Source organism: Gorilla gorilla, chromosome 9, assembly GCF_029281585.2.
Source record: "Gorilla gorilla gorilla isolate KB3781 chromosome 9, NHGRI_mGorGor1-v2.1_pri, whole genome shotgun sequence".
In the NCBI taxonomy this organism is placed as follows: Eukaryota; Metazoa; Chordata; class Mammalia; order Primates; family Hominidae; genus Gorilla; species Gorilla gorilla.
The window spans coordinates 126,195,630-126,211,407 of record NC_073233.2 but is presented as its reverse complement, the minus strand read 5'-3'; the positions used below and the strand labels follow the sequence as shown (position 1 = coordinate 126,211,407).

At 39.9% G+C, this 15,778-nt stretch overlaps 2 protein-coding genes across 3 annotated transcripts in view; both read left to right on the top strand.

Annotated features, from left to right (window-relative positions):
- Positions 1–1,135: 1,135 nt before the first annotated feature.
- On the top strand, positions 1,136–13,355 carry MPZL2 (myelin protein zero like 2). The gene is made up of 6 exons (XM_004052213.5): positions 1,136–2,684; positions 3,683–3,849; positions 4,129–4,339; positions 6,576–6,723; positions 9,472–9,547; positions 11,540–13,355. Exons 1-5 carry the CDS (start codon positions 2,627–2,629, stop codon positions 9,533–9,535), a joined length of 648 nt encoding a protein of 215 aa, XP_004052261.1. The 5' UTR covers positions 1,136–2,626; the 3' UTR covers positions 9,536–9,547; positions 11,540–13,355.
- Positions 13,355–15,778, top strand: part of MPZL3 (myelin protein zero like 3) — a 27,062-nt gene continuing 24,638 nt past the window's right edge. For both annotated transcript variants that reach the window (XR_008669510.2, XM_004052210.5), the window contains exon 1: positions 13,355–14,549. Coding sequence is in view for 1 of the 2 variants with exons in the window: in XM_004052210.5 (XP_004052258.1) it covers positions 14,477–14,549 (73 nt within the window). In the remaining variant the exon portion in view is untranslated. The remainder of the gene's footprint in view (positions 14,550–15,778) is intronic.

The window sequence follows — 15,778 nt, the reverse complement described above, 5'->3', positions numbered from 1 at the left end:
AATTATTTGTTTTCCTTGCTTCACAGAATGCTAATTTCACCTTAGGTGAAAAAAAGATTTTTGCCTAGGAGGTTGAGAAAGACAACTTTTACAAATATTGATACAGGCCCATTGTCCCTTCTGTCTCCTGAGCCCCCAGTGAGTCTCCTGCTGGCTAAGGTCTAGATACTCACTAGAAATCATTTTTTGGGAAATGTGTAGACGGATGGGACAGATGAGATTCTTTCAAAAACTATAGGTATGTCACAATTTTAAATGACAATCAGGATCTTTCTCTGGAAAAGTTTAGAAAGAAAATGGTGTCTCTGAAAACTTTACTTTTCTTCTTTTCAATTTCCAGAACTCCTCTTCCTTTCCTTCCATTTGCCTGGGCACAAACATAACTTAGGCCTTATGTAGATGCCTGCAGTTTTGGCCTAGGTCCTGCTGACTGGTGTCCAGAAAACTGTGAGGGGCAAACATCCTTTTTATTTAGCATTTTCTCTTCTTAACCTTCTACCCTTGGCCTCTTCCTTGCCCAGCGAGGTGAAGTGGTTGACTGTGGAGCCACTCCTGCTAACTGGAAGGAATTGGGCGTTGCCAGGCACTAAGCCAGGAACTTGAACTCAGCTGAGAAGTGGGATCTGGATAACTCCTGCCCCTCAGAGCAAGGCTGGCAGCCAGCTCATGGGTGTTTGGCTACCTGGGGGAGGGATTTCTGCTCCTGACAACAGGCAGTTTGTTCAGTTCTTCCTGCCCTGATTCTTCTCCTGTTGCTTTTCACTGCATCCCTGAGCTCTTTGGTAACTCTGCCTCTCACCAGTTTCTGTAATTTGCTGTAGACTTCAAAATCCTGGCTCTACCTCTCCTTCCTCTGTAGCTGTATTTCCCTGCAAAGTTGGAAGCCAACCAAGATTAAGTTTCCTTAACTCTTTTTCTTTCAGGGTCCTGGAGCTGAACTCTTCTGACCTACATACCAGAAAGGCTGTATCTTATCCTTCCTCACCAACATCTGAAAGGTTCCCCCAGCAGACTGATTTTAGGTCCCTTTCTGAACTAGAATCTGACAAAGACGCCACACAGTTTTCAGAAACTCTCCCCATGCAACAGATTTTCACTAGCACACAGCTGGTCTGCATTTGGGGCCACCTCTGTTTTCTGAGTTCCAACACAATGGATTTTTGTGGTTGTCTACCTGTTTTTGCTCCATGCCCATGTCATCTTTCTCCTGTTGCTTTCTGTTTTCTGCACTTCTGCATTCTCCTCTCTTTTGGTAGAATTTTCTCTTTTCTTCCCTCTTTATGATGTTTTATTTTTTTCTACTCAGCCTGCCGCCTTCTCTTGTTCCTGCCACCCTTTCTGCTCTGGATTCAGCTAGAAGATTTTATGAGTGACTGAAGAGTTTCTAGACTGCTAATCCAGGGATAAACGCTATCTGTCTTTTTCCAGGGTTAGATTCCCAGCCCAGCCTACTTCTTAACTGCATGTGTAATCTTCATCCCCCTCCTACCGATGTTTCTGTGCCGCTTCATTAATCTGTAACGATGACCCACCCTCTTTCCAGACAAGGAGGCATCTTTTCTCGTTTAGATTCCTCAGCTCTTTAGACTTCTCAGTCATTTTGCTATTCAAAAAATGACAGATGAAATCCGAGGCACAACAAAGTTATCATGAAAACCTTTTCCTTGAGAGCCCCATGTCTGATTGTTCATATTAGCTGTTATTTGGTGGAAAGAACACTAGATTTTTAAGAAAAGTTCTGGTTTTGCCACATGGTAGCTGTGCAACCTTGGGCAAATCATTTACCTTCCTCGGGTTCTTAGCGTCCTCACTGGTAGAATGGGAGTGCTTCACAGGGGCGTTATGGAGATGAAACAATCAGCAGGAGAGCACTTTGTAGATTGCACTCGGATGGCAGGGTGAATGAGCAGGGATGGTGTCCTGATTTGTTTTTAAATTCTTCAAAGGTAAACGATTGTTAAGCGTGGAGATTTGATTTGGTTTGTTTCTGCCAGGTCTCCTGGAAAGCTACAAACTAGAAGAAGTGCAGGAATCCTTGTGGTAACAAGGGTATCAGTTTTTGTCCACAGAGGGTCCTAAGGAATTCCGACTCCCGTTTTGAAATTGTATCCAATCCAGTCCCAAGTGAATGTGGCCCTGGGGTGGTGCTTTGAGAAGTGGAATCACTGCAGGACAGTTTCAACATTCACTTCCCAGGCAAGCCTAAAGCCTGTTTTAAAAGGGCGTGTGGGGGCCAAACCCATAACAGTCTGGGACATTTCAGACTGGCACCACCTCCTCTAGCTGTTTCCGAGGCCATCTAGAGGCCAGAGCCCAGTCAGATTAACTGAAAGTAAAGAGAGGACTGCGGGAGTTTGGGACCTTTGTGCAGACGTGCTCGTGCTCATTCGTGTAGAGGGCGGGAGAGAGGAAAGGAAGGAGGGCATTGGGAGCTGAGGCCCCACCTTTCATTTCAGAAAAGTGCACAGGCAGAGCGGGCTGAGTCACAGGCACAGGTGAGGAACTCAACTCAAACTCCTCTCTCTGGGAAAACGCGGTGCTTGCTCCTCCCGGAGTGGCCTTGGCAGGGTGTTGGAGCCCTCGGTCTGCCCGGTCTGGTCTCTGGGGCCAAGGCTGGGTTTCCCTCATGTATGGCAAGAGCTCTACTCGTGCGGTGCTTCTTCTCCTTGGCATACAGCTCACAGGTAAGAGCCGGCGGGCTTCCCTCAGCGTTTCCTCCTTCACTGCTCACCCTATAAAGTTAGCTAATTGTCTTAGAAGTTGCAAGACTTTTGTTTGGGAGCCTGAGCCACAGATACAGTTTGTTTTACTTTGGGTTTTACTGAAACCAAAGTTGGTGGACTGTTTTTGGAGAACTGCTCTCGGACAAACAGGTTTAGGTGTGTTCAGCTGCCAGTGATTCAGGCACAGAGAGGGCTTTCTAATCTCAGGTTACATGCCATTTTTTTGTGTGTGGCTGTTCTCAACCTCCCACTGCTGGCAGGACTTGGCATTTGGATTTCTGTGTGTGGGTCTTGTCTGTGACTCTCAGCAACACCAGGAAAGTGGAGATTGTTAGAGAGAGACCTACTGTGATTTTGAAAGTGCCCCAACACACACATTCTAAATGTAAATATCAAGGTTAAAAAAATGCCACGTGGTACAAAGGTTCTAGGGGTGCAGGCAAACATAAGCTGTCTGGAGTTGATTAATTCAGTTTCTGTAATAGACTAGTAACAGTACGAAATCCACATAAGGACCCATCTGGAAAACTTACCTGCTAGGAGACCACTTTACATACAACACATAACGCTTAACCTTAATACATAATATAATGTCTAATCAATGTTATGATTCATTTTAATTTTTTGTTTATGCTTTCAATTCTATTTGCGGATGTTTGTAGTTTGTTATAACAGTTTTGAAGTCAGTACCACGAGGGGAGGCTATCATGCTGTGGAGAAAGTAAAAGCACTACGAAGGCTTGCTGTGTGGTAGTTTAGTTGTCACATGGAATGGGAGGGTCCAGGCTGCATACAGGTAGGAGTATGTAGATTCTGTGTGAAGTAAGTTTGGGAGATGGGGCATCTCAGTTTCACTTTACTTTAAGTCCTACTCAGATATTTATTTTGGAAGTGTCAGCAGAAGTTCTCACAATACTACATCCCCTGTTAACCCTTCTTTTTCTTCTTTTTCATTGCAGCTCTTTGGCCTATAGCAGCTGTGGAAATTTATACCTCCCGGGTGCTGGAGGCTGTTAATGGGACAGATGCTCGGTTAAAATGCACTTTCTCCAGCTTTGCCCCTGTGGGTGATGCTCTAACAGTGACCTGGAATTTTCGTCCTCTAGATGGGGGACCTGAGCAGTTTGTAAGTAGATTATCATCATTTTCCAGGGTACTCTTGTTTAGGGAAATAATAAGCCAGTCCATTTCTCCTTTCCCTTCCAGTATTTTTCTTAGCAGCAAGCACAAGGTTAAGCTCGGAAACAATTCTTGGGACAGAGACTGAGAGGCCGTTGAAGGGGAAAGCAAGTGACAGAGCCGCAGACAGGACAGTTGGGTTTGCTGGTGTTTCACTTCCACTCCCACCATCTTGGCCTCCTTGCCTGGGTGCTGAGTAAGACCTTTTGCCATTTCCCCTCTCTAGGTATTCTACTACCACATAGATCCCTTCCAACCCATGAGTGGGCGGTTTAAGGACCGGGTGTCTTGGGATGGGAATCCGGAGCGGTACGATGCCTCCATCCTTCTCTGGAAACTGCAGTTCGACGACAATGGGACATACACCTGCCAGGTGAAGAACCCACCTGATGTTGATGGGGTGATAGGGGAGATCCGGCTCAGCGTCGTGCACACTGGTAGGTTATGCAGGGAACAGTGGTTTTGGAAAGGATGAGAGCTTGTAGAAAAGAAAGGGGCAATCTTTGTTAAGGCTGAGAGAGAGGGACAATCTTTTGTGATGGATAGAGAGAGGGACTAGCCCTTCAGAACTGGGAGCCTCAGAGGGAGACCGAAGAGTTCTGGGGTAAAAAGAGAAAGGCTTTGTTTGGCTGTGGAAAGAAACAGAAAGTAAAGCAAAGGAACTCAGAGAATCCGTTACAAAAATGGCATTGAGATTGTGAAAGGGAGAGGGAGCAATTCTTTGAGGAAAGGCTTACAACAGGTCTGTTCACTCACTTATTTATTCGAGATGCTTATTGAGTACCTACTCTAATGCTAGGCACCGTCAAAAGTGCATGACATACACTATCTCATTGAATCCCCACACCACTCTAGGAGGCAGGTACTAATGATGGGAGCTAACACTTACTGAGTACTTCCCAAATGTCAGGGGCTTTACATGACACATTTTATTTAATCTTTACATATCTCATCAGTTTATTGTGCATTTAATGCCTCCCATCTTGCCAATGAGGAAATGAGGCTCACAGAGGTTAAGTCATTTGCCGTGAGTCACGTAGCTGATAAATGGAGTAACTTAGGACTCAAACCCAATCAACTTTGAATCTAAAACTGTGCTCTAAATTGGTGCATTGTATTGTCTGCATCCCTATAAAGGATAATCTGGAAAACCATGCCAGGCTACAAAGAGCAAAGTACATGAAACTTATGAGTCGTAGATCTGGGTTTGAGTCATTGCTACCATTTACCAACTATCAATAAGTCTTATTTTCCTCATCTGTAAAGTGAGAATAACACAGTGAGGATCATGGTGAGGATAAAATGAGATAATAAACGTGAATATGTCCCAACCTCTGAATTGTACTTAACAGCTACCATACATTGAGTGTTTATTTTGTACAGGCACAGCAAGGAACAACTTACATGAATTATTTTATTTTTTATTAAGAACTCAAGAAATGAATATCATTATCTCTGTTTATACATGAGGAAACTGAGGCTCAAAGAAGTTAATTACTTCAAATCACACAGCTAAGTATTTCAACCTAGTGCTCTCTGGTGTGTGCTCTTAACCAACACTACTCCAAACATATAAGCCTATGCAGTGGTACGATTTCCTTTCATTCATAGTACAGTTTAAAACCATTTCTCAACGCCCCACCAATAGAGGGCTGTGTGACCTTGCAGAAGTCATTTGAGTATTGAAAGAAATAATGTAATGGTTTTGGGCCTCAGTTTCTTCATCTGCACAATGAACAGGTTAAACAAACAAAAAATCAGTGGTTCTTAAACATATGTGGGTAATTATTCTTTGAGAATCAAATAAAAGCCTTGGCCCTGCTTCCCATAAAACAGTGGAGACATACAAAATGAGACATGGATTCTGTGGGCTTGCAGACTACCTTCCATCTTCTTCCCCATCCTCCTTCATGGAGTCAAGGCTGGGAATCCTGGGCTAGACATTCTCTAATGTCCTTTCTGGCTCTGAGGGCTTATGGAAGTATCATCAGAAATAAAGCTAAAGGACAAGAAAACCAGGGTTCACAGACTCTAGTGTGGCTTAGGGGACCTTCCCTCTGGTTTCCCTTTTCCATCATTTATCCACTAGACTGTAGCTTCTGATTTACTTTCCTATCCTCTCAGTGGCATGAGCTCCTCGAAGGTGATGTCTTTTTTGGCTCAGCATTTCTATCACAGTGCCAGGAATGTAGTAGGCCCCTAATAAATCTGAATAAATAACTGACTGAGTGAAAGTGGTGAGAAGTCAGGGAGAAATGGGTTGGGCACTACGTTTGATGAGGTTAGCAAAAACCTTACCCCGTAAGTAGTTCAACCCACCCAGTGGTTTTCAAAGCTGCATCAGAATCACCTGGAGGACCTGTTAAAACACAGATTGCTCAGCCGCACCTCTAGTGTTTCTGATTCAGTAGGTCTGGGGTGGGGCCTAAGATTTCCATGTTCTCCAGTGATATTGTTGCTGTTACTTCGAAGACCACACTTTGAGAACCATTAAAGTATGTGTATGGTTTTCCTATTGCTAGTAGGATTTACAAGGTAATATATTATTTTATGCATAAAGGTAGGATAAAGGAAGATTCTATCTATTGATTAAATGCATCCCTATTATGTCATTAGATTTCATTGTAGTCCTCTTCTTTTTAGAATCCTAATTTAATCTTTTTCTCCTTACAGTACGCTTCTCTGAGATCCACTTCCTGGCTCTGGCCATTGGCTCTGCCTGTGCACTGATGATCATAATAGTAATTGTAGTGGTCCTCTTCCAGCATTACCGGAAAAAGCGATGGGCCGAAAGAGCTCATAAAGTGGTGGAGATAAAATCGTAAGGCTGGGCAGTTCTGGGAAAGTTCTAACACTCTTATGGCGACTCTTGGTATTTTGCAGTGGGCTAAATAGTTGCTGAACAGATGTTTTTCCCTTTAAGTAAATCCTATATAAAAGAATTCACATTTGCAGGACAGATAAATTAGGTATGAACTAGTAACTTTACAAAAGCTTTCTTAATTTTACAAAATATTTCCTTATGGGATTTCTTTACTATGTGGGGGCGTTGATTTTATAAAAATCTGCTATGTAAAGCTTTCTAAAAAATCCCTTATGTTTAAAGTGAAGCATACATTTGTAAAAACCACTGGGCTAGGCAGTCAGCAGGGCCACTATGAGTCAGGGCTTAGGAAAGTCTGTTGTGCTGATAGCAGGTGTTCATTAAATGTATTTTAAAATTGAGATAAAATTTACCCACCATAAAATTTACCCTTTTCATTTTCACAAAGTTGTGCAGCAATCATCACTAATTGCAGAACTTTTTAAGCTCCCTCCCGTAAAGAAACCCCATATCCCTAGCTATCACTCCCTATTATCCCCTCCTACCAGCCCCTGACAACTACTCATCTACTTTCTGTCTCTATGGATTTGCTTATTCTGGACATTTCATTTAAATAGAATCATACAATATGTGGTCTTTTGTGCCCAGCTTCTTTCACTTAGCATAATGCTTTCAAGGCTCATCCTTGTTGTAGTATGTATTAGTATTTCTTTCCTTTTTATGACTGCATAATATTCCATTGTATGACTATACCACATATTGTTTGTCCATTCAATTGATGGGCATTTAGGTTTTTTCTACTTGTTGGCTATTGTGACTAATGCTGCTATAAACATTCATTTACAAGCTTTTGTGTAGATCATATGTTTTTAATTCTCCTAAAAGTGGAATTGTTGGGTCTTATGGTAACTCTGTTTAGTTTTTGGAGGAATTGCCAGACTGTCTCTAAACAGCTGGACTATTTTGCATTCCTGTCAGCAATATATGAGGGTTCTGATTTCTCCCCATCCTCCTCAACACTCATTGTCTTTTTTTTTTATCATAACCATGTATTAGGCCGTTCTTGCGTTGCTATATAAAAAAACCCTAAGACTGGGTAATTTATAAAGAGATTTAATTGGCTCACGGTTCTGTGGATGTACAAGCATGGCGCCGATGTTGGTTGGCTCCTGAGGAGGCCTCAGGGAGCTTTTACCGATGGCAGAAGGCACAATGGTAGCAGGCATTTCGCATGGTGAGAGCAGGAGAAAGTGAGAGAGTTGGTGGGAGGTGCTACATAGTTTTATATGACCAGATTTTGTGAGAACTCACTCACTATTGAAGACAGCACCAAGCCATGAGAGATCTGCTCCCATGACCCAAACACCCTCCACCAGGCCCCACCTCTAGCAATGGAGATTACAATTCAACATGAGATTTGGGTGGGGACAAATACCCAAACTATATGAAGCCATCTAGTGGATGTGAAGTGGTATCTCATTGGGGTTTTGATTTGCATTTTTCTAATGACTTGATGTTGAGCATCTTCCCATGTTCTTATTGTCCATTTGTATATCTTATTTGGAGATGCATACATTCAGAGTTTGCCCATTTTAATATGGGGTACATTATTTCACTTATTCTTGTTGAACTGTAAGAGTTATTTAAGGGATACTAGTTCCTTATCAGATATACAACTTGCAATTTTTTTTCCCATTCTGTGGGTTGTCTTTTCATGTTCTTCATAGTGTCCTTTGAAGAACAAAAGTTAAATTTTGATGAAGTCCAGTTTATTTTTTCTCTTTTGCTGCTAGTGCTTTTGTGTCTTATCTAAAAAACCACTGCCTAATCCCCAAGATCATGAAGATTTATGGCTATGTTTTCTTCTAAGAGTTTTATAGTCTTAATTTTTACATTTAGATCTTTGATTTGAGTTCGTTTTCGTATACGGCTGAGGCAGAAGTCCAAATTCACTCTTTTGCATGTGGATATCTAGTTGTTCCAGCACCATGTATCTCATTTCCTTAATAAATATTTAATGAAATAAACAGACCTTTTTTTTTTTTTTTTGAGACAGACTTTCACTCTGGTTGCCCAGGCTGGAGTGCAATGGCACAATCTCAGCTCACTGCAACCTCCGCCTCCTGGGTTCAAGCGATTCTCTTGCCTCAGCTTCCCAAGTAGCTAGGATTACAGGCATGTACCACCATGCCCAGCTAATTTTGTATTTTTAGTAGAGATGGGGTTTCACCATGTTGGTCAGGCTGGCCTTGAACTCCTGATCTCAAGTGATGTACTTGCCTTGGCCTTCCAAAGTGTTGGGATTACAGCGTGAGCCACCACGCCTGGCCAAACAGAACTAATTTTAAGAAGCCTAACAAACCCAACTCTGAGGTTCTAGTTTGAATAGAACCAATAAAGATGACTTAGGTCAACACAAAACTTTTTATTTTTTTTTGAATAACAAATATAAATTAGAGGTGGGATACTAATGGTAAAATAAGGTGCCTGCTTTAAAACTCTGGAGTTCCCGAATCAGAACCCAAACTGTATTCCCTTACATTCTGAAAAGTCTCTAAGTTCAGAGGTGTGAATATTATTAATTAGATGGCACCAGTTTAGCTCTGTGTAAACTTCAATCTACTCCCAAGTGCATGTAATTCTTCCAAAAATATGGGGGAAAGATACCTTACCTGAAGCTTCTGTGGGATTTGCCTACTTGCTTCTTGTCTTGTTCACCTGACATTTGGTTTCTGCTTGTTACAGAAAAGAAGAGGAAAGGCTCAACCAAGAGAAAAAGGTCTCTGTTTATTTAGAAGACACAGACTAACAATTTTAGATGGTAAGGTTCACAAATAGGTTGATTTCTTTCTTCAGCTTTCTGACATGTCCAGCCCATCTCTAATGAGGACTCCCAGATCATCACTTTATGGCTGTTAGGTGTTTCCCATATGAAATTAGAGGAGCTGGGTCAGGGAGACAAAAGTCTTCTATTAGTCTTATGGATAGCTCCTCCTTGAGTGTATTTTGTGCAAAAGATTAAGAAGCTGGACTCTACTGCCATTAAAGCTGAGAGAATCCTAAGTTTATTTGTGGCTTCGGGGTTATATTTATTACTACTACTAATAATAAATATTCAACAAGTAAATAAATCTTTTTTAAATCAAAAGATTAGTATCTGCTTATTCTTTTTTTTTAATTGTAAACCAATTATGGTATTAAGAGAGTGACTCAATAGACATATCTGGTAGTTTTTACAGGAGAGCTTTTGTACTATTTGGAATTGATTTCAACTCCTCTCATTTAGTTATTGGCACTAATAACTACATGAAATGAATCCAGTTTTAGTAGTGTATAATTTTATTTTTCCAGTTTTCAGGTTCATCAGGCTTAAAAAGTAGGATAATTTATTTTTCTTGTCTTTGTTTTTGAGACAGGGTCTCAACCTGTTGCCCAGGCTAGGGTGTAGTGGTGCGATCTCGGGTCACTGCAACTTCTCCCTCCCAAGCTCAAGTGATCCTCCTACCTCAGCCTCCCAAGTAGCTGGGACCACAGGTGCGCGCCACTACACTCAGCTAATTTTTGTACTTTTTGTAGAGACGGGGTTTCGCCATGTTGCCTAGGCTGGTCTCACCTGAGCTCAAGCAATCCACCTGCCTCAGCCTCCCAAAGTGTTGGGATTACAGGCATAAGCCACTGCGCCGGGCCAATTTATTTTTCATATGCTCAGAATTTCTCCCATTCTCTGAAATAGGTCCACACATTTAATTTCTAGATGTTATAAATCCGGACATGCAAACTTAAATTTTACGCTCATAAGAAAGTTCTTGATATTAATGACTTTATCCTGTAAAACTCTGGCTCTGTTACACGGGAGAAAATTTTTTATAGACCCTTATTAGTTGCAAAGAGGGTCACATTTTTATAGGCTAAAGCTCCAGTGAAAGACCTCAAGGATTTATAAAATAGAATATGGAGAAAAATGATTGTATTGTAAAACCAGAAAACCAAAATTAACATCAGGGAGTTTTTTACCAACCAACAGCTATTGTCTTTTTAAAGTTAAGGGGATTATCTAACAACTTGGGGTCATGGAAAATAAATATGGGAGATGTTTTAGATCAAAAGAAACTTAAGAGATGAACACAATCAAAGTGCAGTGTGTGATCCCCAACTGGATGAATAATAGTGTGAACAAGCTAGTTGTAAAAACAAGCTTGGAGGGGCAATTGGGAAAGTCTTGAATATGAAAATGTTAAATATATGGATAATATTAGGGAATTATTGTTAGTTTGTATTAGGTATAGTGATGGTATTGTAGTTATAAAGAAAATGTACCTATTTTGAAAAATTCTTACTGGAGTATTAGGGGTAAATGTCAGCAATTTACTTTAAAAGCATAGGAAAAAAGCAAATAAAACAAAAAAGGCTTCAGAATTAGGTGATGGGGGAGATGAGGGGAGAAAAGAAAAGAATGAATTAATGAATTTAAGGGATGGGTAAATTCCACATACTCTGTTCTCTACTTTTCTATATGTCTGATTTTGTTTGTAATGAGAGTGAGAAGTGGGGAGAATATGGAACGTATGTGTGTGAACAAGTTGTGGGTCATCATGCAAGGTACTTAGAGGCTATGATTTAAGGATACTAACTCTGAAAATTATGTAATAAGGATTAGGAAACTTCTTTTAAAAATTAAATTGGGGGAGAATATGAATACTTTCCCTCAGAATATTTTCCTTCTAATAACATAGATGTAATTCATAATGCCAAGTATTCCTATTGTACTCTTCTCAAATATATTATCCATTTAAACTTTTGTTTTGTGTTTTAGGAAGCTGAGATGATTTCCAAGAACAAGAACCCTAGTATTTCTTGAAGTTAATGGAAACTTTTCTTTGGCTTTTCCAGTTGTGACCCGTTTTCCAACCAGTTCTGCAGCATATTAGATTCTAGACAAGCAACACCCCTCTGGAGCCAGCACAGTGCTCCTCCATATCACCAGTCATACACAGCCTCATTAAGGTCTTATTTAATTTCAGAGTGTAAAGTTTTTCAAGTTCTCATTAGGTTTTATAAACAAGAAGCTACATTTTGGCCCTTAAGACACTACTTACAGTGTTATGACTTGTATACACATATATTGGTATCAAAGGGGATAAAAGCCAATTTGTCTGTTACATTTCCTTTCACGTATTTCTTTTAGCAGCACTTCTGCTACTAAAGTTAATGTGTTTACTCTCTTTCCTTCCCACATTCTCAATTAAAAGGTGAGCTAAGCCTCCTTGGTGTTTCTGCTTAACAGTAAATCCTAAATTCAAACTGTTAAATGACATTTTTATTTTTATGTCTCTCCTTAACTATGAGACACATCTTGTTTTATTGAATTTCTTTCAATATTCCAGGTGATAGATTTTTGTTGTTTTGTTAATTAATCCAAGATTTACAATAGCACAACGCTAAATCACACAGTAACTACAGAAGGTTACATAGATATGAAAAGATTGGCAGATGCCATTGCAGGATGAATCACTTGTCACTTTTCTTCTGTGCTGGGAAAAATAATCAACAATGTGGGTCTTTCATGAGCAGTGACGGATAGTTTAGCTTACTATGTTTCCCCCTCAATTCAATGATCTATAACAAGAGAGCAAAATCTATGCTCATTTGCAGATTGGAATCATTAAGTAATTTAATAAAAAGATTGTGAAACAGCATATTACAAGTTTGAAAATTCAGGGCTGGTGAAAAAAAATCAACTCTAAATGATGATAATTTTGTACAGTTTTATATAAAACTGAGAACTAGAAGAAATTATTAACTTTTTTTCTTTTTTAATTCTAATTCACTTGTTTATTTTGGGGGAGGAAGACTTTGGTATGGAGCAAAGAAATACCAAAACTACTTTAAATGGAATAAAACCAACTTTATTCTTTTTTTCCCCCATACTGGTAGATAAAGCAAACTTTATAAGTGGGCTACTGAAAGAAAAGTTACAAGCTTAAGATACAGAAGCATTTGTTCAAAGGATAGAATACATCTAAAAGTTTAGGCTCAAGATCAATCTTTACAGATTGATATTTTCAGTTTTTAATCGACTGGACTGCAGATGTTATTTCTTTTAACAAACTGGAATTTTCAAACAGATTATCTGCATTTAAATGTATAGACCTTGATATTTTTCCAATACTATTTTTTAAAAAATTGTATGATTTACATATGAACCTCAATTCTGAAATTCATTACATATCTGTCTCATTCTGCCTTTTATACTGTCTAAAAAAGCAAAGTTTTAAAGTGCAATTTTAAAACTGTAAATTACATCTGAAGGCTATATATATCCTTTAATCACATTTTATATTTTTTCTTCACAATTCTAACCTTTGAAAATATTATAACTGGATATTTCTTCAAACAGATGTCCTGGATGATGGTCCGTAAGAATAATGAAGAAGTAGTTAAAAATGTATGGACAGTTTTTCTGGCAAAATTTGTAGCTTATGTCTTGGCTAAATAGTCAAGGGGTAATATGGACCTGTTGTTTAGTGTCTCCTTCCTAAAGAGCACTTTTGTATTGTAATTTATTTTTTATTATGCTTTAAACACTATGTAAATAAACCTTTAGTAATAAAGAATTATCAATTATATAATTTGTGTATATACATATCTAGAAGTTCTACATTGCAGGGAAAACAGATGGATATATATTTGATCTTTACCAAAAAGTTTTCTTAGTAGAGACAACCTGCAAGTCAATAATGGATACAGTTAGTTTCTAATGGGTAAACAGAAGTATACGGATTTCCACAGAATTTTCACACTGTTTTGGATAGCCGGGAATTGGGCATAACAACACTACTTAGTTTGAGGGCTCTTTCAAAGAAAAGTATCAAAGATTCTATTTAGTACTTTGCATTACACTTTTAATAGGGAAAACTACTGGCTTTCAAGTCTAGTAAAGGAATGGAAATTGAAAAATGGAAACTTATTAATTCTTCCCCAAAGCGAAAGCATACTTTTATTCTCCTCCTGCTTTCATTGACATGTGGCAATTTCCAGGGAAGAGGCTTGCTGATTATTAAAGCAGTGTACTTATTGTACCATCTCTTTTTCAGAAGTATGTGACGCCATCTCACTTCAAGTACTGTGATAACATAACTTTCTTACTTTTCCAACCAAAGACACAGAAATCCCAGTTCCTCTTTTCCTCTAATACGGGCTGTAATGATTTGATCATCATTGCCACTGCCAAAAGTAATTTAATAAACACCCAATTTTGGATGCTGCAATACTTACACTAAAAAGGACACCAACCAATGAGGCTTGTGGCACATATCACTACAAGCACCTGATATATATTTATCTATACTGTATGATCTCCCAGGTGTTTCTGAACTCTAAATTTACGGTAGTGTATTCTGAGAACCTTCAACTAAATCTCGAGACGTAAAAACGATGTCTGACATGCAGTCAGAGCATCAAAATTATTTAGTTCTGCAGAATTCCATAAAAACAAAATTGTAATTATTCCAAGTCCGTAGCCTACTTCATTTTCAAGCAAAAGAGAGCATTTAGCTCCCGCCTGAAAGTTAATAAATCTCTGGTCAGTGAAACCAGGTGTGGTTCTGGAAAGAAGCCAGGTTCCTATGGTAACTTCGGATCGCCATTTAAGTTGTCTCTCGGCCTCCTGCTCTGACGTCACTTCCGGTGTTACCTGTGTCGTTACTGGGAGCTGTAAACAAGGTGTGCAAGCATCTGAAGAGCTGCCGGGATGCAGCAGAGAGGAGCAGCTGGAAGCCGTGGCTGCGCTCTCTTCCCTCTGCTGGGCGTCCTGTTCTTCCAGGGTGAGTGCTCCGGCTGGCTACGCTCCACTTCCGGCCGGGGGGTTAGGGAAGATGGTCGCTTTTCCGGTTCCGGGTGGGGAGGGTCTCCAGAAAGCCCCCGCAGAGCTCTGGGAAGGAAGGAGGGAGGGAGCGGGACGTTGGGACGATGTCATCATCACCCCATTGAGGATAGTTGGTATTTTGTCAGTCCTTTCCTGAGCCTTGGGAGCTTTTTCACCTTGCGTGACCTGTCATTGTAGTTTGGTGATGGCATACTTGATGGAACCACAAAGAGCTCTGGCTTTGGGGGCACCCGGTGTTATTTTGTGGTGTTATTATCAGTGGTTGACCGCTGTGGTTTGGGCGCTGTATACCCTGATTAGAAAGAAAACAGTTCTAGCATTCAGTAGTTTGCCCCAGTAGTTTTGGGAAACAAAATCATGACAGTTGGTAATTTTATTTTTTGTAAGTGATTATTGTGGTCTATAAAATGAAGTATTTGTTAGTCACAGAAGGGATGTGATGTGATTCATTATAGAGAAGCATATCGATGAAAAAGCAACTGCTTTAGCATTTTCATAACTTTTTTTAATACAAGAAAGAGCGTATAAATTCTGTTAAAATTTATTAAGTAATATCAGAAGTAGGGTATTCACACTGACATTCACATCTTAAAATTAGGTGAGTTTTGCTTTCATATAATTTTCAAATTGCATAAATTTCAATCCAGCCTAATTACCTTCATCTTAAGATACAATTATTTCCTGGATTTTGTGTATGTGTGTCTTCCTGGGAAATAAAATATTAGTATATCTAGTATTAGAGTGAATTGCTAAATGTATAAAATTTCCTTGAGGGTAATGGGGATTTCTGAAAGAGATATTTAATATTATATAAATATAAAGACTTTAATGTAAAGACTTCAGATGTCCTAAATCTTAGCAGTTAAGGCTGGAAAGTTTTTAACTGGTGACTAATATTCATGTTGCCAGCACACCCCCGATCCCTCCCAGCTGCCTGTGTCATCATAAGTCTCCAGTTTTTTTTTTTTTTTTTTTTTTTTTTTTGAGACGGAGTCTCGCTGTCGCCCAGGTTGGAGTGCAGTGGCGCGATCTCGGCTCACTGCAGGCTCCGCCCCCCGGGGTTCACGCCATTCTCCTGCCTCAGCCTCCCGAGTAGCTGGGACTACAGGCGCCCGCCACCTCGCCCGGCTAATTTTTTGTATTTTTAGTAGAGACGGGGTTTCACCG